Source organism: Trachurus trachurus (assembly GCF_905171665.1).
Source record: "Trachurus trachurus genome assembly, chromosome: 4".
NCBI classification, from domain to species: Eukaryota; Metazoa; Chordata; class Actinopteri; order Carangiformes; family Carangidae; genus Trachurus; species Trachurus trachurus.
The window spans coordinates 23,763,644-23,787,824 of record NC_139898.1 but is presented as its reverse complement, the minus strand read 5'-3'; the positions used below and the strand labels follow the sequence as shown (position 1 = coordinate 23,787,824).

The 24,181-nt window shown below is 42.7% G+C and overlaps 3 protein-coding genes across 6 annotated transcripts in view; 2 read left to right on the top strand and 1 right to left on the bottom strand.

Moving 5' to 3' along the window:
- ano8b (anoctamin 8b) overlaps window positions 1-10,506 on the top strand; it is a 37,382-nt gene extending 26,876 nt beyond the window's left edge. For 3 of the 4 annotated variants that reach the window (XM_083969630.1, XM_083969632.1, XM_083969633.1), the window contains exons 13-19: window positions 1,457-1,704; window positions 2,153-2,312; window positions 2,412-2,876; window positions 4,489-4,680; window positions 4,991-5,122; window positions 5,757-5,867; window positions 6,273-10,506. In XM_083969630.1, the coding sequence (XP_083825756.1) occupies window positions 1,457-1,704; window positions 2,153-2,312; window positions 2,412-2,876; window positions 4,489-4,680; window positions 4,991-5,122; window positions 5,757-5,867; window positions 6,273-7,025 (2,061 nt within the window). In that variant the 3' untranslated portion in view covers window positions 7,026-10,506. The remainder of the gene's footprint in view (window positions 1-1,456; window positions 1,705-2,152; window positions 2,313-2,411; window positions 2,877-4,488; window positions 4,681-4,990; window positions 5,123-5,756; window positions 5,868-6,272) is intronic. The other variant, XM_083969631.1, reaches the window with a different exon arrangement.
- Window positions 10,507-10,747: 241 nt separating this feature from the next.
- Window positions 10,748-14,592, bottom strand: dda1 (DET1 and DDB1 associated 1). Its single transcript, XM_083970614.1, has 5 exons — window positions 14,274-14,592; window positions 13,372-13,452; window positions 13,172-13,223; window positions 12,989-13,050; window positions 10,748-12,795 (listed from the first exon to the last, which is right to left on the bottom strand). The coding sequence occupies exons 1-5, from the start codon at window positions 14,280-14,282 to the stop codon at window positions 12,691-12,693; spliced, it is 309 nt and encodes a 102-aa protein (XP_083826740.1). The 5' UTR covers window positions 14,283-14,592; the 3' UTR covers window positions 10,748-12,690.
- Window positions 14,593-20,164: 5,572 nt separating this feature from the next.
- Window positions 20,165-23,034, top strand: abhd8b (abhydrolase domain containing 8b; the record flags this gene model as incomplete). The annotated part of the gene is made up of 4 exons (XM_083970895.1): window positions 20,165-20,964; window positions 21,085-21,255; window positions 21,659-21,875; window positions 22,750-23,034. Exons 1-4 carry the CDS (start codon window positions 20,168-20,170, stop codon window positions 23,032-23,034), a joined length of 1,470 nt encoding a protein of 489 aa, XP_083827021.1. The 5' UTR covers window positions 20,165-20,167.
- Between the last annotated feature and the right edge of the window lie 1,147 nt (window positions 23,035-24,181).

Genomic DNA, 24,181 nt, shown 5'->3' with positions numbered 1-24,181 from the left:
TACAGACTGAAACAAAAAGCCTCTGCAAATATTTGAAAAAGTAGCTATATTTTGATTTTTGCAAAGTGAATCATTCCACTTACTTAAGACCTGCATTAATACATACAAGAAAAATAACCTTAAGATCTATAAGCAGGTGTAACTTTTCTTGAATCCAGTTAATCTTGATAATGTAAATAAATAGTTGCTTCTGAAGAAAGAATAACTTGGCTAAATCGTGCAAAAGGACTGAAATGAAAACCATCTGGTGTTGTCAGCTTGATTCTGCCAGAGTCTGACTCTGACATATCTGTGCTGACTGTTCCAGTAGGTAGCCGTGGGAGAGCAGCATCTCATTTTTTCCATTTCCGAGGTCTCCCATCATTGACTGAAAATAACATTGTGTCCATGTCCTTGTCAGGAATTCATTGTGGCTTTGTGTTTGCATCCTGTGCGTCAGCATTATTTGACTTGGAAGCAATTGCTTTTAGATTAAAGGGCAGTAATGTTTGTGATGCAGTTGTTGAAAATGTCTGTCCTCTGGTTGTATAAAAGACACTTACTGCTTGGTTTTTAGTGTGAAAGGATAGTTCCTGTGCTCTGTTTCCATCATTTTGGCACAAATGCTAGAGTAATTGCTGAGATCAGGGGGCACCTCACCATCACCACAACAAAGCTTTATGAGGCAGGAAATTGAGCAGGTGGTCACCAACAATTTAACTAAAGTGTTTTTTTGGCTCAGCTAAAATGGTGCAAATTGCACATGAAAAAGTTTTGTTAGAGTAGTTCAACAGCAGTTTGATTTTGAAAATGTCTTGATTGTTGATAGTTTAAATTATAATCGTTGTGTATATTCTGCAAATATCATTAGTTTGAAAACTTCGAATGAGGGTCTGACTGCTCATATTTTTTGCACAGTTGTTGTGATGTTGTATTATTACAATAGCAATGAAGCTAACATTATAAAATTAATTATTATAAACTAGAATACCCTTTAAGTTAAGCATATTGGTTCTTCCTGCTATGATTTCTAATATGTCTTACTTGACAGCACTGAAATGTGTCTTCACAGTGAATGAGTTGGAGCATAAAACTGCATCTGTACTGCTCCCTGTTGGTTCCTTTAAACACATTACACCTGTGGAAACATCCCAGTCATGAAAGTTTTAATGTGCTGGGGAAACGCTCAGCAGCAGTTTTTTTGTCTGAAGTGATTTGCCTGTGCATAAAGTCTGCATTTGTAATTACGTTTGGATTGATTTGTTCTATAACGGTGTATCCTGCTGCGCTCTCAGCCTATTATTATATCCTCTCCACTGTCCTGCCGGTCCTCTTTCTTCCTGTCCTCCTTCCTTTAAACATTTCCACCTGAAGCTGTTTGCATTTTATCCAGGGCATCGTTTACTTTAAAAAATGTTCTTAAGTTGCGTTGTACAAATTGTGTGTGCGGCAGCTGATTTCTGTCTGTTCTCGTCAGATGCTGGCCACTCTGCTCATCATACGCCAGTTCCTTCAAAATGTGAAGGAGGTGCTGCAGCCTTACCTGTATGAGCGCCACAAGCTGGGCGAGCTTACACTGCGAGCCGTGTGGGACCTGCTGCTCTCTGTGCTTCTAAAATACGCCCGGCTGGCAGCAGGAAAAGCCCAGGTTTCTCCCACTGACCAGGCCATGCCAGGACCTGGACTGAGGGGCACCAGGCCCGGAGTGGGGCAACCTGAGAGAAGGTGAAACATCTTATTTAAACTCTCATTCGATGCAGAAATGCAGAAACATACATTTAGTAAAATGCAGTAGAGGCAGTAGAGTAGGTATTAACACTTTAATGTTAAAAAGTGTGTGTGTATGTGTGTGTGAAGTGAATCTTTCATTGATGAATTTGAAGCGTGCTTTTAGAAAGGCTCTGCCATATGATCAGTGTGATGAGTGGTGACATTTCTGTGTTTGCTGTTGTCATCTACACCAACACTCAGAGTATTAGTCATAACAAACAGACCTGCTTTGGTTCAGATGAAAAGCCGCTTAATCTCTCTTTGCCTTTGTCTGTGCATTTACATACGGTCCTGATTGACGCTGGTCAGACACTGAGTGAACAGGCCATAAAGGAGCCGCTGTGAGCCGTTAACATCCAGGTTTTTGTTTGACGACTGTGTGTCTTTTCAACTCCTCTCACAGGGAGAAGAAGTGTTTGAACGGGGGATGCGGGGTGCCGGATGAAGACGAGGGAGGCGAGAAGGACGAGGCTGACAGCGGGAGGTTCAGTGAAGGAGAGACGGAGGAGGAAAGTCTGATCGACTGTGGTCTGAAGCTGAGGAAAGTCAGCTTCATAGAGAAGGTACAATACAGTGTAATGTGTTTGTCAATCTGTCTGGTACTTTTATCATTTGTTGAGAAAGAAGATATGCAACTAAAGTGGTACATTTGTTATTTTTAGTTGTGCCGTTTGCTGATCCCTGATGTTGTTGCTCAGGTGGACAGACGGCCGGTCTGCAGCGGGCCGCTCATGGACCACAGTTTCCTGGAGGAGGGGAGCCCCACTATGGTGGAAAAGGGAATGGACCCTGCCTCTGTGTTTGAAATGTGCGACGACGACGATGACAACGGCATCCATGATGTGAAGGAGGCGGGTGGGGCCGGGGCCGGGGCGGCTGAGGGAGTCGGTCCTGCTGCTGCTGCTGTCGGTGCCTCTGCTGGTGCCGCTGCAGCCGCCGCCAGCAGCTCCGCTCCGCTTCACTCCGGGTCTGAGAGCAGCACGTCGGTGCGACACAGAAGAAGAGGCCGCAGCGTAGAGAGACCTGAGCCCAAAGCCAAAAGGGAATCGTGGATGGACCCACCTGAGGAGAGAGAGAGCACCACGCTCACTCAGGCTGAGATGGAGAGCTGCATGCAGACTTACGCTGTAAGAATGAATGAATGAATTTATATTTATTTAAGTGTCATGCACCAATTAAGACACATTTCATATTTAGACAACAAGAAAAAGAAGAGTTCCCGCACACTAAGCCAACTTGCAGAATTTTATTATGCAACGTTTCGGTACTAGACCTTTCTCAAGCAAATGTTTGCGCCACCACAGGAAGCCATCTTAAATAGGAGTGGCTGTGTGACACAAACCAATCACTTTCCCACACGTCTGGATGTGGGGAATTCAAATATTCAATATCAACATATAAACAATAGAAACAGCATCAATATACAAAGGTAAAGAACAATGAATATACAATAAATATTAGACGATCATATTTAGACAACAACAAAATCATCAGAGCACAGACAAAACAAAAAACATATGGAATTCACATAAATAATTCACTTTTTCTTTTTGACCAGGCACTTTTTAATGAAAGTAGCTATAGTAAAGACTTCTTTTCTGAAGAACCATTCCAACTTTACCTAATCATCAACCCAAAACAACTCAGGCTCCACATTTTGCATTTTCTGAAACAAAAACTGCCTGGCGTCGTCATATAACTGTAAGGAGGACAGGACACTTTCAATGTGTAAACTGTGCACAGAGTGTTAAAGGATGACTTTTTGGAGATAATTTCGGTATTGTTCCGCCTGGGTCATATTTTTGTCTTTTATGACTATTAGTCATGGAAACGGGTTACTCATCATCTCTGTTGGGAAGTGCAGACTCAGGAAAGAAGTTAATCAGTTCAAGGAGGCGCCCACAGCTTTTCAAAATCCTCTCAAACACTTGTTCTTTGAGCTAATAAACCAGATATCCTACTGGAGAATCCATTTCATGTAGAGTGGCAGGCAAGGGAAACCACACAACCTTTTCATTTTATATTTGCAATTCAAAAACTTGCCTCATCTCTCATTTGTTACTATGCCTCTAGCAAACACACACACACACACACACACACACACACACACACACACACACACACACACACACACACACACACACACACACACACACACACACACATGCTAAATAGAGAGTCAGCTGCAACCTTACACTATTGTAAACAAACCTCTGTGTGTGTGCATGGATTTAGCAGCTGTCAAGTTGACCAGGATGTGGATCCGCTTTTCTTTGTCAGTCACACCAACATCGAAAGGGACTTGTCTCTGTGGTTCATTATGTATGGTCTGTTTCAAAAAGAGATGATTTCAAAAATCTCTATAATGGATGAGATGAATGATCTTAGTCATAATAGATAAGAGCATGAGGATCTGCGTCAGAGTGAGTCATCATCGACAGTTGGAGAAGGTCCAGGTTCAGTCAGAACAGACAGGAAATGGCTGTACAGTTTTGTGTAATAGAAGATAAACAACTTGGCTACACACGTTCCCAGCTGGGGATTACATGAATGTCTGCATATACTTACTGTAGGGTCATCAGAGTACCTCAGCCCTTGCAGTTAGACAACAAAATCATAAATTACCACATGAGTTATGACTATTGCATGTGGATTTGCTGCTCAGAAATGCAGTCTTTTCCTCTAGCTGCCAAAAACTTAATAACACTAATACTGTACCATCCATTTTGTCCCTCGCAGGACACCTTCCAGGACTACCAGGAGATGTTTGTCCAGTTCGGCTACGTGGTGCTCTTCTCCTCAGCCTTCCCTCTGGCTGCCATGTGCGCTCTCATAAACAACATCATCGAGATCCGCAGCGATGCCTTCAAGCTCTGCACTGGTCTGCAGCGGCCCTTTGGGATCAGAGTGGAGAGCATCGGCCAGTGGCAGGTGAGTGGCGTCCGCTGTGCAAGGTAACATGAGCTCATGAGATTGCTCAGTCAGCCTTTGTTAAAAGTTGACTGAATTCATTCAAGTGCAGTACAGGGAAACCTAAAAATACTGTAGTGATACAGCTAGAAACATGCACTTTGAAAGTTAGTCAATGGTCTTGTAACCTTAACTGCATTAAGTAATGGTGCCATTAAATCAATACAGTCAACTGCTAATAAATAACAAGAACTGAACCTAATCTAAAAATAGTTAAAAGCATAAAGCCATATCTAAGAAACCTGTTCCTTTTTTTTAATCTCTTGCCCAGACTGCAATGGAAGCCATGGGCCTGATTGCCATCATTGTGAACTGTTACCTGATTGGTCAGTGTGGTCAGCTCCAACGTCTCTTCCCGTGGCTCAGCCCTGAGATGGCCATCATCTCCATCGTCATCCTCGAGGTTCGTTCCAGTCTGAAATGCTTAGAGCACTGCCTTTTGTCAAACCTTTTCTCAGGGCACCGGTATTTTCAGCTTCACCCTCTTATTTTTGTGACCCAGCACAACATTTCTGCTAAAATGTGTCTGGTATTTAAAGTGCAAACACATGAACATTCAGCTGTTTCACACAGAAACATGTTGTCACCAGTTTCTCTGTTATAGTTAAAGAGCACCATGTCATCATCCTGTGATCTAGAGGATTCATTAGAGAAATTGTTCACAGGAAGATGTCTTACAATAACTTTTCACGAGAAAACCTAAAACTGTCTTCAATGTTCCAGTCTTCTTAATCTTAAATAAATAGCTAATCCTCCCTCTGTGTTTCTTCCACTATTTGCAACATATTTTGTTGTTGGTTCTCTCAGCCATGCAGCTGTCTATATTCAGAAAAAGGCCTACAGCTCTGTCTTGGCCTGGTAAAGACGTCAGGCCCATCAGAAGGAAAATTTCACGGCTCAAATGTTTTTTTTCGCAAGAATTAGTTCAAGTAACATACCCTGAAAGAGTTTTCTGAAGCACTGTGTTCTGTTTCTGACTGGGTTTTTACTTTCATCTACTCATTGTTTTGTTTTTTATCTCTCCTGTCTGTCTGCAGCACTTTGCCATTCTCCTGAAGTACATCATTCATGTGGCCATACCTGACATTCCCACATGGGTCCGAGAAGAGATGGCGAAACTGGACTATCAGCGCAGGGAGGCCTTTAAGGTACATTTTCAAAGTTTCTTCCAAGAGGACTGAAGTTGCAGAGCTGCTTAAGCAGTTTGAGCAAACCCCCACTAGACTCCCTGTGTAAAGTAATATAATAAAAAATCTATAGCCAGTCTATGAGCCAAACGCTCTGCTGGAAACCCACTGTGCTGCAGCACTGCAGCTTTCTTTTTTGACATTATTTGCTTATTTTACACTGGTGATACTTTAACAACATTGCTTAAGAGGAATACACATTTTAGACATAGAACATGGAAAAGAGAAGAAGCTGTAATGCACCCTGCATTACTAATGCAAAGTAAGGCGTTTGTTGGATGGGTAGCACTGCAGTGTAGAAATGTTTAGCTGGCTTACTGCTGATTCTCGTAAATACATTGTGGGAATGTTTCCCTTCCTCTGCAGAAGCATGAGCGGCAGGCGCAGCAGCATTACCAGCAGCTGCAGAGGAGGAAGAGGGAGGAGGAGGAGAGGCAGAGGCAGGCGGAGCATATGGCTCGCAGGGAAAGGGAGCGAGACGACAGCAAGGGCGACTCCTCTGGGGATCACCACCACGATAAAAGTCACGGCAGCAAATCACGGCCCGGGAGCGGAGGAGGGAGCGGCGGGTCAGACAAACCCAAGAGGCCCAGCTCTCTGCTGGCCAACAATAATGTGATGAAGCTGAAACAGATCATCCCACTGCAGAGCAAGTTCTCCTCGGGTGGCGCCCGCTCCCCGCAGTCGCCCACCGGCAGCGAGCCAAAGCTGCCCGGCTTCCTGAGCTTCAAATTCCTCAAGTCACCTGAGAACAAGAAGGAGGGTGCTGCGGCCTCTATGGCTGCCGCCGCCGCAGCCAGTAACGCCACGGCAGCAGCATCGTCATCATCATCTTCATCTTCATCATCAGGTAGCAGCTCTCAGGAGCGTTCTCAGTCACCCAGCAAAGCCTTCAACCCTGGGAAACTGTTTAACTTTGGGAAATCTGAGGGAGGGACGTGTGTGAACGGGGCTCCGCTGCCCAGATCCGGAGAAGGATCATCATCACAGACATCAGACAGACAACCAACCAGGTCTGACTTGAACGGCGTTCCAGATGAGATCCCCTCGCCTGGAGGGGAAGAGTCCCAGAACGGACATTCAACAGACTTGGACTCGGCCAGCTCTAAAGTCCAGTAGCTCCAGAGAACAAACTTGTCTTTGGTTTCGTCTCAACTGAAGAAGTGATGTGTTTACTGTGAGGAAAGGCCTGACCTACCCTCTGTGTTGTCGTAGGCCGTGTGTAGAAGTACCGGAAGCAGAGAGAGGGAAGGATGAACCTGATGAGAGGTGACCGTAGTTTGGGTTTGTTTTGTTTTGGCTGAGAGACAAAAAAACAGGCTTTATAAGAAAGACGTAAGCCTTCCTATTATGACCGCATAAAAACACACACACACACACTCTCTCCCTTACACATACACAAACACACACACACACACACACACACACACACACACACACACACACACACACACACACACACACACACTCACAAACATACAAATCCTTCCTTGTCTGCAATACATGAAGAAATGCATGAGCTGCGTTTCTAATATTTTTAAGCCTTTAAAGCAGAGAGCTGTGTTTCTTGATTTCTTCTAGTCAGAAATTGTAAGAATCTCGCCGGCCTCCCACTAAGGACACAACAGTTTGTTGGGGAAGTAAAAAAGATTTTAAAAACGAATACAGTGGTATGAAAAGATCACCGATTGTACATCGAATAACTACTGAGAGTGTTCTTTAGCTGTCACAACACAAGTGATCATTAGTTATCGTCTCATTTTTAAACCATGAGGAATTCTTGGGCCCCTCACTTTTGTATTGAAGTAGAAAAATGGAAAAGCAATATCAATCAGTGTTATAATTATCCTTCTCAATCATCAAACAACGACCCCTCCCCCTCCCTTAATAAGCATCCCCGATTTATCACCAGCTTTATTTTCAAAGCAGAGGTGATATCTGAGCTTTGTGCACTTCCTCCCACCCTGCGGCAGAATTAGATTTGCGGGAAAACAGAAAAGTAATAAGCTTACAAAGTCGAGCTGTTACACGCCAGTTTTTTTTTTTTTTGCCCCAAGAGGAAGAGACAAGAGGGGGGGAAAAAAGCAAAAAAATAAATAAATAAAAGTAGAAATAGACAAAGATGATTTTGAAAAAGTGGAGCATGGAGGCCTGTTGAGTGCTGTTCTCCATCCAAGCCCGCAGAGCACCTTGTAAACACAGATGGTGCTCCGTTCCACACACTCCAACCAGACTTGGCAAACGAGCGCAGAGTTAAAGAAGTAACATTTGCACTAAACCCTGACGCCCTGGATAGAAACGCATCCCTCTCTGCAGGAGAGAGAGCCGACACCAGCCTGCCTCATAACATTATGCAAAAGCTGGATGGTTTTGCTTTCCTCCCTCCTCACAGTACATGCTATCTTCTCCTCACCGCGTCTCCGCTCTCGGCAACTGTGGGATTTTCCTAAATATCCAGATGAGGCTTTTTTTTTTTTTTTTAAAGAGAGAAGAAAACAATAGTTGCTCTTATTTATGTTGAGCTCCATATCTTTTTTATACGCACCATTTGCTGACGGTTGAGATTTCAGTTTTTTAACCAAAGTGTTATTTTTTCGGACTATACTCTGATCCCGAGATGTCTGCTCTGTATATTCTGTTAATTATGTACTTAAGCGCTGTTTATAAAAAATATGTTCCCCTCAAGTAAGCCCATCACCATCACCATCATCATCATCATCATTATTATTAGTATCAGCAGCAGCAGCAGCAGCCATTAACTGGTATATCACTTCTGCAGGGCCTCCAGGAGGTGGCGCCACAGTTTACCTGCACAAGAAAAACGTGGTGAATCTCTATTGACTATTTGCCCATAACATTGTACAGTGTTGAGTCATCAGTAAACAGCAGGGGCAGTGACATCCGAGTGTCTGGCTGCAGCAGAGTAGGAGCACGTTGAAAGGGAAAGGCATTATGGGATAAAAAAAGATGAAGTACACACGGTGAGAAAAGTTTCAAAAGGCCATTGCACTGTAGGTTGCAGAGAGACAGGAACATTAACTATGCATTTCCATACCATCACCTTTGGCAAGGATTTTGGCAATAAGATGTAGGAGACTTACATGTACATGTACTAGTATAAGTCTAGACTAACCTGCCCACCCGCAGCACCAGACTGCATTTTCCCCAGCCAGACTCTATGCATCTTTTCTTTCTATCTGCTCACTTTTTAGTGTCGGTAACAGCTCCCTCAGCCCCGTCCGGTCTCATATTTAACGTGAGAAACCTCCCCTAGTTGACACCCAGTTAAAATAATAACCACGTTCTCAACCCCATCTACTACTTTAATCTGTCTCTTCTAGGGAGCTTCAAACTGTTTTTTTTTATTTTGTTGCTCTTTCCCATTGTGTCTGTAAGAACCTCACAGTTTCATAAAGTCCACCTTTTGAGTCACATGCCTAAAGAAAATACAAAAACGTACTTCCACAAGAGAGACAAAAAGATCTCACTGACAACAAATGCAATAAGGAAGTAGGACGTTGGTGTGGTCACAGTGTCGTTTTACTGGCATCTACAGTACGTTTTTTTAAAAATATATATATATATATTTGGAAGTCTTGTTCATTGTACATTTTAAAATGAGAAGTGCAAAGCTGACGGAAATGTAAGACCTTCAAGTGTGTTTGTGTGTCGCTCTCACAGGCAGGTCATTGTTAAGAGGAAAGCTGACAGCAGAACAAACAGCTTAGCAGAGACGGAGATGGTGCAGCGTAGCCGAGCACAGTCTCCTCTAAAGCTTTTTTATTTTTTCTTCTTCTTCTTCTTGCAGCATTTGGATTTCAGGGATGAATGATGCCATGATGCAATAGTCTGTTCATCGTCGTTTGAAAGCGTTTGTCGCAGGGACAAGCAGGTGTCCCAGTAGATGAGACTGTAGAGAGAAGGCAGAGATTCTGACACTGGCATGTCACAGAGTTTAGGTCATGCCTCCGTGTATGTAGTTCCTCCTTATTCAGGGAAACTTTGCTTACTTCGTAGATTAGAAATGGATACCATTAACCAACCTATCACTTCTTTCATCCTTGCACTCTTGGCAGCAGCAACAAATCTTTTGCATATCGTTACAATGGAGGTCTTTAAATAAGCATTAACTCAAGTTAAGTAACAGATGTTGAATAGTTTTGGGTTTCATCGAAAACTTAATCCCACGCCAGTGACAGCAGCACCATCAGTTTTCTCGGGCCAAGCACAGGCGTCCCTCACACAAGGACTCATCAGCCGTCTTTAACTCACTCTCACTGCAGCAACGGTTCCTTCAGGAGTTTAGGCTTACTGTATCTACACTTTCAACTTCAAGTCAGTCCAATGTGAAATCAGTGGGAAAGGAGTGAGTGAATTTAGTAAATGTTCTGTCCAATGGTCTTCAGGTGAGACTCTCACCACAGCTACATTAAAACCCGACCCTAACCTCAAAGTTTAAGATCAGTCATCTTCATGGAAGCCTCACTTGCTGAACATCATTTGCTCTTCCAATGTACCACTGTACAAAAAAATCTTTTAAAGAAAAATACTGGGAAATGGGACTATTTATTTCTTTTAATTTATTTTGTCATATTTTTGTAAGACCTGAAAAATAGTTAATAAAACTATTTCAAATGCATTTTGTGTTTTGACCGACTTGTTCCTGCATCACTGAGTATCACTGTGCGTGTTTTCCTTTCTCTGCCACAAATCATCACCCTCAAGATTTAGAGAAGCGCAAAAAGCCAAGGATTTGAGAAATATAATATTTAAAATTACCACATCACAAAAAACCCAGTTTCAGTCCAGTTTTATTTCAGCAAAGCTAAAAAGAACATGTCTTATCTAACACACATGAGATGGGGCAAGGCTTAGGGTGTAGTAGAACAGTCTATCTGAGCAGAAGCATAACATGGTTTCACGCTTCAAAAACAGACGGGGGCTTTTTCACTGTAGGTAGGGAGGTGACTGACCACACTGTCGACCCACGCTGCAGCATAGACCGGTAAAAGGACAGAGGAAGGACAGGAGGGCTTTGATGTGACTCTGACGGGCAGTGGTAAGAACATTTAATAATAAAAAGCTTTTTTTTCTCCAGTATTGTACAGTATATGACACCAATACAAACTGAATCTCTGGAACAAGGCAGGATGGCGACTGCACTTTGCTGTGCATGCTTATTGTGCATTCTATGGCTGAAAATATAACACCACTGTGAACCCCCCACCCCCCCTGTGTATTCATCCAAGCCAGTTCTCAGACAGAAACCATGCGGGGCTGCCACAAAGACGGGGAGAACAGCACAGCTATCCCGGGCCCTGAGCTGAGGGAGCAAAAGGGTCCGAACCACGTTGACAGGTTGTTAAGGCCTCTAGGCTAATACCTTCCACAGTCGTACGAGATAACGCCACAATCCCAAACACCCCTTAAAGTTTTACTACTGGTCCAGGAATATGAGACCCACCAGCCGTGAAAACATTAACATGCAAGGCAGGATAACATCCACTGGACATGGGGCTCTTGTCTTTTCTTTCACAGGGGTGATTTTTCTATTGTATCCACAGGCATGTAATATTTTACAAAAAGGCAGACACAAAGTATTTCATTGGATAAACTAATTCTTGTATTGGTAATTATTTACACACAACAATGTATTTGTTTTTTCCCTTTTCCATACATTACTATACATATTTTTCGTCATTATCTGTGCTGTTACCAAGTTGTGCAACTGAAAATCCAACAATATGATAAACATTTTCATACTTGGATGCACTTTTTTTTTCCTGTCTTCTTTTACATCCTTGGTTGACAGAGAAGCTAAAACTCGAGGCCAAACCCTCTCTCACTACCTTCGATCGGCCAGATGGTGGTGCTAGATGTAAAAATATATCTCAGAGACACCGACACAACATCAATCCTACAAGCACAAGTCCCGGAATAAAGTGAAGAGATATGCATATTCACCGTACACACACATCTAAGGGGAAGAGTTGCTTCTACTTTGTGCTGTTCTTCACAGTGCATTGTTGGTTCTGTTGATTCAAACAGTGTGGAGAAATGTTGCAATGCCCCCATGTGGTTGCAGAGTGGGCAGTGAAACTGAGAGGGCGGGCACTGTGGCTGGCAGGAAGCTCGTTGCCATACATAAACAATAATAGTTATAATAAAATTAAAACAGTAACAAAATGTTATCTTTGCACATTATCAGGACAGACTCTCCAGGAGACAGAAGGCTACACATGTCATGTACCAGTTATGAGACTGATTATAAGGGTAGTGTCTGACTTAATCTGTCAAGTCCATCTCTGATCTTATATCTACTCTGACAACTATCCACTCACCTCGGCTCACGCACACACACACGCACGCACAGTACAGCACACAATAAACACACACTCGAGGCTCGGCATGCATACAAACATAGACACGTACACTGACCCACACAGGGAATAGCCAATATTAATTAAAGAAACACCAGTATAAAGGGTCCTCCCTGGTGAAGGCTCCGTTCTGCCAATGCCAGTGCACACACAACACTGACTTTGAGCTCAGTCTTCTCATTAATAGCTGCTTTGTTGTTAGGGATTTCCCCAATTCCTTATGAGTGACTCTCAATTTCAAGACAGGAAAGGCATCCTGCCACAGTACAGAATGGTCACACGTCTTTATTTGGGTGGGGATTGTCCTTTGTTTTTGGTAGTTTCTGTTGGCTACACCCTGTATTATGCAAACACACACACATTCACACACACACACACATACACGCAAACACACACACACATATTTATGAGTCCTCATTCATTTCTTGGCTATCTGTCCTGGCGATCTTCCTTGGGGGTGCTGGGCTGTCCCCCTCACCTTGTTCCTGTTCCCTTTTCTTTGCTGCATTCTGTTTGACACAAGGGATTATACAGCGGTCAGTAAAAACAGTTTCTTTATAATAAAAACATGCACCAAACCAAACACAACCATACACCAAAGATTATCGCTGATGATACAGTGAGACCTGGCTGAGACTCAATTACAGTCAATAAATGAAGCTGGGCTTAGGAAATGAACTCAAAAGAAATGCACACCCTCACCTTTTTGTCCCATTGCTGATGGAGGTAACGCAGTAGGATGTTGGTTTTCTCTGTTACTATAACTGTAGAGCAAGCACACGAAGCATTTTACTGACAAATTATGTTTAAAGCTGATCAGTTCAACAACAGAGTGGTATGTTCATTGATGATTGAAACGCTTCTATTGATAAGCTTGGCACTTACTTTGTTCAGAGGGGTATTCACGTGTTGGAAGGTAGACAGAGGGCCTCCGATTCTGCAACAGAACAGAAACAGGTTATAAATATGGTCGCAGCAGTCTTGATCTTGATATATGAGCATAACTGTTAAAGATTCATTCATTGATTAGCAGGTATTAAGTTAGATTAATGACAGTATAATGGAAGTAAAGATGCTCTACTCACAGATGCTTTACAAACAGAGTCTGCATGAAACCTGCTGAAGTTTGTTTTATTGTAGACAGGAAGTCCTTTCAAGAAATCCGCCTGTAGGAAGAGAGTGAGCGTTATGGTCTATTTTTTTTTTCTTTTCATCTTGCCATGTATTTAATTGCAACATTACAGACTGAACTGATCCGTCCATCTGCCCTCCACAGAGATTATACCTTTCTACAAACAGTCTGTTGTTATACACCTGTGGCATTTCATGACAGCAGTGTTCATGTCTTGTAAGCACTTATATATGCATACATTTTTATGATGACCTTAACATGATGCACTGATTTTCTTCGCGAAATATGATGTGTTTGTCTACTATTTGTGTGATGTGTGTATGTTTTGTAACCCATGCCCAGTGCCAAAGATCATTTTCCATGTTTTTTAAGTTCAATGGACGATAAATTAGTCTGAGCAATACCGATATTACATTGGCAGAGGTGTCCCCGCATAATGTCTGTGTATTCAAGATAACATTGACTGGGTCGCTGCTGCTGCTGCTGCTGCTGCTGGGCGTTCCCACCATCACAGCAGCTCCTGTGCACGGGCCTGCGACTCTTCCCCTAAAAACGACCCCGGTAACCTCCAGTCAACAGGAGGGGGTGATAGTGGTGGTATCTGCTGAAGTGAACGGCAAGTGGGTTTTAAATTAGCGAGTCAAGAGCTGAGCACAAAGCGATGCCGGCTTGGCCTTGGTGGATGAATCCCAACAGGAGGAGCAGGTGTGTGTGTGTGTGTGTGGCTAACAGCAGCAGCAACAGCAACAGCAGCAGCTAACTACTTAGCAGCCTCGCTATGACTGAACTGTGGTGCAGCGCGTTGAGTTAATGTAAGAAATGTGTTGTGTGTGTATGTGTGTGTGGAGTAAGTACCTTCTCCATGATAATGGTAGAAACGTCGACACGCCGCGCTGAGGACTTGGCTTGGAGCAGCAGCAGTGTTGAGTGTGTTAGCTACGATTAGCCGCGCTGGCTAACTGGCTAGTTAATTGACACAACTTGTCCCTCTCGGCTCACGCTCAACACAACAACCGCCTTCACGCGAAAGTTGTTTCCATCCTAGATCCCAGTGTCCTCACGACAAAAAAGATACCACGGTGACAAAATATAAATAAACGACCCACGTTGTCATGGCATGAGTTAGCGAAGGCTAGTTTCACAGTACTCCTTCTTCTGTTAGCATGGTGGTGGTAGCGGTGCTGCCTTTTAGGCCACGCCCCCCGAGTGAGCGCCCATTGGCCAATCCTGGAAACCACGTGGTAGCAGCTCGACCGGACAGCCAATCAGTAGGCAGAACACATGCGAGGTTTAATCTGCTCTGCACATGATGAGCTTCATTATTAAAAAAAAACAAACATTTGCAGCCACTGATGAGTTTATTTGCCCTTCTCTATTATTATTATGTTATAATATATATTATAATTCTTTATCATTATTATATATTTATTTGTTCTATGCTATGCAAAAGTACCGTTGAAAAAAATATAATTTCTCTGAGGCTCAGGCAATAAAACTCAAGTGTAGTATTATGAGACAAATGACAAAATATGTTTTTTTTGTTTGTTTTTCGTTTTTTAAGATATACCATTCCACTACAGTGTTTTTAAAAAATCCCAAAATGCTTTTGCTGTATCTCATGCATTGAAAAATACAGATTATATGGATTGCCAAATACACCTACCTCAAAGATTTATCTAATGAATAGCTACAAAATGTCTCCTACATCATTCCCGGTGTAGAATGTGTGCAACAGGCTTCAGGTTTGCACATCACACTTGTTTTAATTGCATATTGGACCAGGACTGGGCTCAAAACCAGTTTCAAGGTCGATCTTGAAAAACATTGTCGGTTCTGTTCTGTCTTCATGAATACCACTCTGCAATATGAAGGCCTAACGACAAGCAAAAACACATTGCAGAGGGTGACTTTAAAGTTGTTTGTCCTTTTCAGTGACTCTCTCTCCTCGCCTGATTTTCTTTGATGCCAAAATCTATGCAATCAATAAATCATACTTTCTGTCAATCATCCTATAAACTATAGGATGAACCTTAATGTTCTGCAGTTGGTGGAGACCTAAATTATGCAGTCACTGGCTTTTGGCTTCACTGGGTCTTGATTTCTGCTCTTACCTCACCCTGGCACCTGCATCCTTTGGACTCCTAACAAGTAGTTACCTAGCAACAACAGCCATGGCAACCGTCACAGCACCAGCTTCTTATGATGCTGCAGAAGAGAGAGCTGTGAGGATGGAGAGTTTGTCTGTTACAAAAAACATTGAAAAATATAACAACATATAATAATAATATATTACATCAGTAGTTTTACATTATAAGTCAGACTTTATACTACAGTTATATGATATTATTATATTATAACAAGCTGTTGGGTTTCTAAACCGTTTTCTTCTTATTTTTCACAACCTGGCAACCCAAAAGTTGCTGTCATGTAGGTAGGCTACAAGTGATCTATGAAGCTTATATTATTTATCCAGTTTTGATAAACCATTGATCTCATTTACACTTACATGCTGCCTCCTTGGTTGTGGTCAGTTTTCTGTGTAACAGCCACAACTTTTGCAGTGTACCTGAGCTCATAAGATTACACATGTATCTGCACTGTGAAACTCACTGAAATCAAGGGAGAGGAATGGACTTTAATGCACCACTGTACCTGTGGTGTGTAAAATGCAAATGTGGGGTAAGACTCATTCATTAGACCACCATAACAATACTTTTTGATTGGATATAATGTGAGTACTCTTTACACTATAGGTCACTAAAACCTTTTTTTATGCTGTTTAAATAAATGTATTCATAATTTATTGGATTTTCTATTCCACTGGTTGTCTCGCGTCACATGGCAGCAGGGGGCAGCTCATCACATCCACGAACTGAGCCACAGTTGCCGGATAGAAAACACCGTGACATCCCGCTGAGCTCCGGTGAGTCTCCTCCGGACTTTCACCGTCCCATACAGTAGTAGGTACATCGCACCTCCGTGGAGCCGCAGAGCTGGACCATGCAGACACACGGATCTTCTTCCTGTGAACCACAGTCAGACGTCCAGTCCTGTCAGGCTGGCAGTGGCCGCCATGTGGAGGCCACCTAAAGGACAACCGAATCCAGATAAATTAGATTATTGGATTGCCTGCAACAGATTATAGCTCTCCTACTTCCTCGATGCTTCATAAGAAAACCACATCAATCTGATCATATTTAACGCGGACTTTTCGGGACTATAGAGGTAGGTATTTTACTTTCTTGTTTCATATTTTAGTTTTTTCTTGTCCTGAGATTGTTTTGATCTGTAGTAGGCTACAGCACTGGCAGCAGACACGAGGAGGTCCGCTGCTTTGCACTAAGATAAACATGTTGCTTAGTGTTTTAGTGTTCAAATCCACCATCAACTTTCATTTGCCATTCATCTAAACTTCACTAAAAACGAAAACATTCTGGCACTTGCCTCATTTGCTGCTTTTAGACGACAGTGAGTGTCCTATTCAACGCGCTTTTATTGTCATTAGTGAATGGATGGGGCCATGAGCTTCACCTGCGTTTCCAGGTAAACGATGTTTTTCTCCATTAAAATTAGCTCCTATTATTTCTTTTGTGAAAAGTTATTTTCCTTTCTGCTCAGTTTGATGACAGATTATCACAGGTACTTGATGTTTTTGTATAGTCAATTATGCACAAATATGTACAATTTTTTTTTTTTAATGAATGTCATTGTGCAGAATTTAATCGAAACCTGGCTAAATACTTTATAAATTACTTATTTCTTTCTAAACTGCATTATCATTATTAGGCTATTATTTATTATCAGCTCTGGCTATACAGTTTGTCTTGATACAAACATTATCATGACAGTGAGGGTTTATATTAAAATGTGTGTTAGAAAATGCTCTAATTCAGCTCCTCCATATTGCATATTTTTTTCATGCATGAGAAAAGATGCATGTCTCAGGTGACTCTAGAGAGCAGGTGCAGTAGCTAAGGATGTTTAAAAGTCAGACATAGTCCTAATTTTGATGTTTAGTGACAAATAATTCAGCAGGCTGGCGTCTCTAAACAGTGAGGCTGCAGCACTGTACTTGTTTTTAATCTCCATGACAGAATCTGCTCTGCGTTTCTGGGCATCAGCTCCCACTGTGATTGTGTGTGACATGCGTGAATCATTATATAACAGCTCCCCTGCAGCCGCCGTCAGCAGAGGCCATGCACACAGAGACTGCAACAGGAAGTAAACTCACAGATAGATAGCAATAACAGTGCATCACAAGATGTCTGCATGTTTCACAATGATGACATTCATGTTTGGGATATTGTTTAAGGATAATTCAGTGTTTTCTTAATGTATCATTTTGTTTTATTTTAATATTTAGTCAGGCCTTGCTGTGATTGGTTGTCACTTTAGACCTGACAACTCTGAATGTTTACTCAACAGGAAGCACTGAGGTGTTTTACAGCAACACTGCTCCAGTGGCCAACAGACAAAACACTTGTAGTGCTGTAGTAGGCTACTAGTTACTTCCAAGCGTGGTTGTACAGCAACTGAAGCAGAGTGCCAGTTTGGGGAGCCCACAACTTTGTGTGTGATTTGCTCTGGTTTGTAATGGTAATTATTATCAATGATCTGTTGAAAGACAAGACTTTGTGTTTCACCTAACTGGATGAATTATGATATGCATGCATTACAAGTGGGACAAGCAATTACTGGACATGTTTTTTCGTTGTGCTGCTCTGTGGTGTACCCGCCTGCCACCCTCTTACCCATACCCCTGCTTCTCTGCTTCTCTGCATATTAAATAATATATGCAGACTAGATAGAAAAGAGACTGTGTGGAAAATGTGACGTATGACATTCATGGCAGGACTGAGTCTTATCACACAACACCATCTCTGTATTTGGGAACTGTCACAAAGAATCAGTGTGTTTTCAAGTTGACTAATATTTGCAGCACTTTAAATTTTTTCAGCTGGTTTAGACCACATTAGTGAAACATATAGATTAATTCATGCCTATGTTTTCAATGGGAAGAGAAGCTATGAATTGTAGTATCACTAAATGGCATAAAACAGGACATAGAAAAGAATTGCATTCATAAAGGTCCCAAGGATGCGAGAGCAACATTAGAGATGAATGCGCCGTCCCCCCGGTGATGTCCAAATGACCTGCTCGGCCTCCTACAGCACTGCACAGCCCATGTGGTTCGGATAGAGGATGTGCCACTATAAGCACAAAGGGCATGAGAATAGCCAGCAAAGCAGGAGCACTGTATTACATTGTGCCGATAATCCCTAGATGAAAGCAGTGGCTGATGGGCAGCAAGTACAGAAAAAGATGCAACAAATCACACAAAGGGTAAAAGTGTTGCTGCACAGTGTCACTGTTTTCACCGAGAGATAGACAGATTGTGTTGTGTGGACGTGTATAATCCCCTCCAGCAGGGAGGGGAGCAACAGGAAGGTAGGATAATGCCACCAGCGGAGAGACTTGCAGACCCTGCCTGGCTGCTCTGCTGTTGCCATGGCTGGTAATCAACTAACAAGCTAACACAGACTAAATACTGTTCCTGAAATGTACACTATAGCCGACACAGTCTCAGCCTGGATATTAACCCGTCGAATTGCACAGTATGTTTTTCAAAAGAAGTAGTTTGTAGTTGGTGGTTGTTACAGGGTAATCATTAGTAAATCAATACTTCTCGATGTGCACATTTGGCATTTCTCCACTTTCTCACACATGAACACTCCTGTGACGGAGATTTGACCAGCAGTGTTGCAGTGTGTGTGTCTGTGTGTGTGTGCTGCTGCAGAGTGATCACATGGCAGGCAGCTTTAACTCACAGAGCTATTACTGTCCCCGGCTATTAATACCCCCAAAGGCCACACTGAGGGCCGGTGCTGCTCCGTTACGTCTGACAGAAAGTCGCAAGGGTTTAAATTGTAATTAGACGTCAGATTGTAAAGGCACAAGAACTTGTTTACTTCTCTGTGTGATCAGGTCTCCCACATGGACGTTTGATGTAGTAACTTGAAGTTCTTATGGGCAATTACACAAACAGTGTGATAAATTATGCACTGAGTGATGTTCTTTTAGCATACAGTATTGCCTACATAAATGAAGAGTAAAGAAACTATCTCACTGAAACAAAGTCATGCACTTAAAATATTATTATCAGGCTCTATCACACATGAAGCTTTTTTGTTATTTCAATTGTAGGTATGTTTGCTGTCTTTAGGTTGTCTTTTCTTTTTTCACGCATTTCGTGGTGATTTCTTATGATATGAAGCATTCATGGTGTATTTAAACACCACTATAAACTAAATTCATTGTGATATTTTTTATATTTATGATGAATAGAGCTAGCTAGCTAACTACAGTAGTATTAGCCATAGGCCTACTAACAGCCACTAGATATGCTGTATCTGTTATTTTGGCTCAAAAAACACTAAATTAATTAATTAATGAATATATAAATAAACATAATCATTGCCTGATGTGTTTGCAGATGTTTCAAAATATAGTTTGATTTAGGTTTGATATAGTTCTTCTAGTTTTAGGCTCCACATAATGTTTTTTTCATCTCTTACCAAATTTACAGTCCATATAGCTTCAAATAGTCAAATAGGGTATGCTTGTAACTGAGCGTCCTATTATAATTAATGTACCTTTGGTTTTCTGTGACCTTGTATCATTCACATTTGCAAGTTGGTGCTGATTTATATGTTTTTTTCTGTGGATGTGTTAGCTCCAGCCTGGCAGCCATGCTGACCAGCTTTATGGAAGGCCTTTTCTGCTGCCTGACCTCAAAGTCTGCCAACGCTGTAGTTCCCGTGGAAACCTCTGAACCTGCTGATGGCTACGAGTTTGTGGAGGTGAAACCAGGCCGTGTCCTGCGGGTTCGACACATCATTCCTGACCGGCCGGTGGTGGAGGAACCCACCGGGCAGGGAGGGAGCGTCAGCTGCAAACGAAAGATCACAGTGTATCGTAATGGACAGCTGTTCATCGAGAATCTGGGCGACAGGGCGAGCGCAGAGCTGAAAAACTGTCCAAACGGAGAGGCAGAACCTAACTGCACTGTAGAGGTTGAACTTACAGACTGTGGTAACTCCTCACCGCCCGTCAGCATCCCTGAGGGCAGGTCAGACTCCATCTCAGCTGGAAACAATGGGGCATCTCAAACAGGAGCAGGCGGAGAGGCTCCTGCTGCTGGACAGACTGATCCATCCCAGCCACCCAGGAAACGCAGACGGAAGCCCAAGCGCACAGTGGTGATCGACTGTGAGAGGAAGATAATGTCCTGCAAAGGGACACACGCAGATGTGGCTCTGTTCTTCATCCACGGGGTGGGAGGCTCGCTGGACATCTGGGGGAGCCAGCTGGACTTCTTTTCCCGCCTGGGCTACGAGGTGATCGCCCCGGACCTGGCCGGTCACGGAGCCAGCTCAGCGCCACAGATATCTGCAGCGTACACCTTCTACGCCCTGGCTGAGGATATCAGACTAATCTTCAAGAGATATGCACGCAAGAGGAATATTCTCATCGGGCATTCTTATGGGTATACATTTAAGATCACATGACATGACACTTCAATGAAAGGATCATTAAACAAACAGCTAAGATTATCCTGTTGGTGCCAGTCTGTCCTGTAACCAGATCTTCTGTTCTCCTGCCACAGTGTGTCCTTCTGCACGTTCCTGGCTCACGAGTATCCAGAGCAGATCCACAAGATGGTGATGATCAACGGAGGTGGTCCCACAGCCCTGGAGCCCAGCCTCTGCTCCATCTTCAACCTGCCCACCTGTGTGCTCCACTGCCTGTCCCCGCTGCTGGCCTGGTGCTTTCTCAAGTAAGACAGACTGCAAATAGGCAAAACAAGTTTATATACTGTATTACATGTGATGATAATCACATGATGCGTCTTGTGCTTTTTATTGCATAATCAGTTATAGCTTGTAAAGTAAAACTCATGTAGCTCATCAGTTAACTTTACTTAAAAGCTGATGCATGTAACTTTCTTGGATTAACATTAATTTAGAAATAATGAAAATAAATGTTTGAATTTGGTGGAAAAACAAGGTGCATGATAAACATGTTAGAAGACAGAGGCACATCTGTGTTGACAGGATGCTTTTAGTGCCACATAATGTGTGTTTATTTTACCCGCTGTTTGGTGTCAACAGATTATTTTTTTATTTTTTTATTTAGCAATTTGTAATTTCGCTAAATCTCCTTTGCTGTGTTCCCTGCAGGGCCGGCTTTGCTCGGCAGGGTGCCAAGGAGAAGCAGCTGCTGAAAGAGAACAATGCCTTCAACGTGTCGTCCTTTGTGCTGCGCGCCATGATGAGCGGGCAGTACTGGCCTGAGGGGGATGAGGTCTACCACGCTGAGCTCACAGTGCCCACCCTGCTGGTTCATGGCATGCATGACAAGTTTGTTCCTGTTGAAGAAGACCAGCGCATGGCAGAGGTAACAGGGCTTGTTTGGACCCCTGAGAACCGGATCCAAACGGGGAAACTGACTCAACCTGAGACACTGCTGTCACAGAATGAGACAAACATTTGGTCACATGGACCTGAGAGAATCAGATGGTCGTAATTAGTCTAAAAAGGATTTTAAAAAGGAATATTTTTTGTATGGATTATATGAAATAACCCAAATCGACACTGACCCTAGATATAATTTTATTTTCAGACATTTTAGACCGTGAAGAGTGATGCCATTTGACGGATGATATTTTAAGACATTTACAACAACTACTGTGGTTAATAAGAAAGTAGAGAAGTGTGGCCAGCTAATAGAAGTAAAAAAAAAAGTCCCCTATAGGCCAACACACTTAACCACATACATGCAAAGTAAATTTGTGGTTTGCCATTTCCCATCACTCTCTCTCTCTCTCTCTGTCTGTCTGTCTGTCTGTTTGCCCTAAAATGTAGGTAATGGGTTAAAACTGTGAAAAACTACCTATTTGTTTGGAGTTGCTGTGTAAAATCAGTTGCTTAGAGAAAATAAAAGACTCCGGACTTAACATGCCTACTGAACTTAAGATGTCTCCCTCTAAAATTACAGGGCTTAAATTGACATGACAGATCATACTAACTCATAACATAATTTCCTCCTGCTACATTAGTACTTTGGTGGCATGATAATTAGACAAAAAAGTTTATTTTTTCCACTTTATAATACTATGCTACTGTATTTGAAAAAATCTGTGATGTGGGCAGAGGTGCAGAGTGTTATGGGACCAAACTGGTTCTTTGGCACAAAATATTAACTATTTAGTTGATAACCCCGAAATTCAATTCAACTTCTTTTTTTATTTGTTTTCAACTTTTTTTGTCAGATCCTGCTATTGGCCTTCCTGAAGGTGCTGGAGGACGGCAGCCACATGATCATGATGGAGTGTCCCGAGGCCGTCAACACACTCCTGCACGAGTTTATCCTCTGGGAGCCCGCCGCCCCTCCACCGCCAAAGAAAGAGTCCAAAGCGCGTCCAGAGACTGCCAAAGCCGTATCTGACAACACCAAGGCATCGTCTGAACCCGGCAAGGTCCGACCTGCAACTGCCAGGCAAACCTCATCAAACAGCGGTGATGAGGAGACGCCAGACAGCAAGGCCAAAAAATGACTGAAGATTAAAGCTGACTCAGATTAAAGCTGAAACTTCCAGTGGTTGTTATGCTAAATCATGGCTGGCCATGCATTCTGGGTGTCCTGGGGAAGTGGGCTGATTGGAGCTGTTGAGGCTGATGATGAAAGGAACCGGTTTATCGGAAATGGTCCAGTTGAAGGTTGGATTTAATGGAAGTGCAACACAACAGGGGGTTCATATTTGATTCCAGTTATGTCAGCTACAAAGCTGAAGGACAGAGGAAAAGGATTTCCAATAATGGAGTGAGACAAAGATGGTCCATTCTTCAGTACACCTCTCCCTGTCCCCGTTCCTGTCCTACATGCAGGGAAGATATGGATGTGCCTTGAAGTGGTGTGTGAGGTGGTGATGACAGGGTGGGTGGGGAAAGAGGTGGAAACACAAGGCTGAAAATGAGCAGTTGTGAAGCAGCAAACGTGGTCGTTTGACTTCTGAGGAGACGAGCCGGCCGCCACACAAAACATACATTTTCAAAGGGATGATGCTTGAATGGCTGCTCAGACTTCTGCCACGTCTCAGATGTGGAAGAGAAAAGCAAGACGACCTGTTGGTGTGAACACACGCCTCAGGTTGGCTACCTGTGTAAAGCAACAGCAAGAAGTGAAACTTTATCAAAACTAGCTGGATGGAAACAAGCCTCATGTATTCGCCTCCTTGAGGTTTGCATCAAAAGTGACAATCTAAGCCAGGTGTGAAATGTTGATCTGTGTGTGCGTGTGGGTCAGGGGTTGTTTTGCAGAAGGGCTTTCCATTGCACATAATGATAATTGCAAACCTCAACTTTTAGAGATGAATTTAAAAGGACAAAATGAAATGTTGAATGAAAATAGCACTGAAATCTAATGCAAAGATTTATCGATTTTTTGTTTATTTATTCTTGAACACCGGTTAAAAGTGAGCTACTGTAGAAGCTGTAGACGTTTACAAGATAAGGAGTAGCCTTACATCCGATTGTAGTTAAGGCATTTGTATAATTGCCTCCGATAACAGAAGCAGATGTTTTTTTGTGTGTGGGGTTTGCTTTGTGACTTGTCAAGCTGAAAAAGTAAAGAATGACCAAGTGACAGAAGTGAAAGTCAATGTGCTGCTTCCTAGAATTCAGGTAAATATGTGTTCAGTCAAG